This window comes from Anoplophora glabripennis, unplaced genomic scaffold (assembly GCF_000390285.2).
Source record: "Anoplophora glabripennis isolate ALB-LARVAE unplaced genomic scaffold, Agla_2.0 scaffold3888, whole genome shotgun sequence".
Lineage (NCBI taxonomy): Eukaryota > Metazoa > Arthropoda > Insecta > Coleoptera > Cerambycidae > Anoplophora > Anoplophora glabripennis.
This window is the reverse complement of record NW_019419984.1, coordinates 1-1,086: the sequence shown is the minus strand read 5'-3', so window position 1 is coordinate 1,086 and position 1,086 is coordinate 1. Positions and strand designations below refer to the sequence as shown.

At 32.3% G+C, this 1,086-nt stretch overlaps 1 protein-coding gene across 1 annotated transcript; it reads right to left on the bottom strand.

The window, feature by feature from the left end:
• LOC111692828 lies at positions 1–799 on the bottom strand (the record flags this gene model as incomplete). Its single annotated transcript, XM_023456952.1, is given in 1 exon segment — positions 1–799. A coding segment is annotated over 1 exon segment (749 nt), but the record flags the coding sequence as incomplete, so codon positions are not given.
• Positions 800–1,086: the final 287 nt, after the last annotated feature.

Below are 1,086 nucleotides of genomic sequence, written 5' to 3'. Positions count from 1 at the left end.
TCATGCATAAAAAACATATTTCTTCTTAGATCAAGAGGCAAATCTTCTAATAACGGAAATAAACGATTATCCAAAAATTCATAGTAAACATCACCATTTAAATTTCCATCAAAAATATGGTAGGCAACAAGGCGGTTGCCTATTGTAGAAGCCCAAACATTCAACTTAAAATTATGTTGATAATGCCTTATACGTTTAACCTTTGGATTTTCATCGGCCCAGAAGTGACTGTTATGACTATTAAACATACCTTGTCTAGTAAAAGTTGATTCATCGGTGAAAAGAATATTTTGTAAAAAATCAGGACTCTGTCTCTTTCTTGCTTGTAATAATTCGCAATAGTCACTTCTCAAAAAGAGATCTTCAGGCAATAATTCTTGTACTTGCCTGTAGTGAAATGGGTGCAATAATTGTTCTTTTAATACACGGTGTACACTAGAAATACTTGTGTTACTTGCCCTTGCCACATTTCTTACACTTATCGTAGGATCCGCAACAACTACATTTAAAATATTTTCTTCTGTTTGAGGAATTCTTGCCACTCGTGGTCTTCCAGAATTTACCTTTTTTGGTTTAAAGGTTCCAGTATCACGGCATCTTCTCTCTAAATTCAAAAATGTTTTTGCATCCGGAACAGTTCTTCCTGGAAATTTTTCCGCATATCTTCTTTTCGCCGCTTTAGCATTACCATTACATTCCCCTAATGTTAACAACATATCGGTATAGTCACTATTAGTGTACATATTCATTTTCAAAGTTTTTAAAAGCGTTATTACTTGTTAAACAAACCAAAACTATCAACAACAATGTGTCAAACCAATCTGTCAAACAAGAAAAATCAGCAGTCTAAAACATTTTTACTAACGTTCCATGTCAATACTATGTGAAGCCGCAGCAGCAGAAAGAAACATGATTAGAAGATGTAATGCGTGCATTCAAGCCAACGAACGTAATTTTGAACAGTTTCTGTAAAGTTTACTCGCCAAATTGATAAAAAAAATTAAAATCCTATCTGTTGTTAAATTTTGTTAAAATTGTTAATTATTATACCTATTTTTTGAATTAAAAAGATTTTCGAAACTTTTT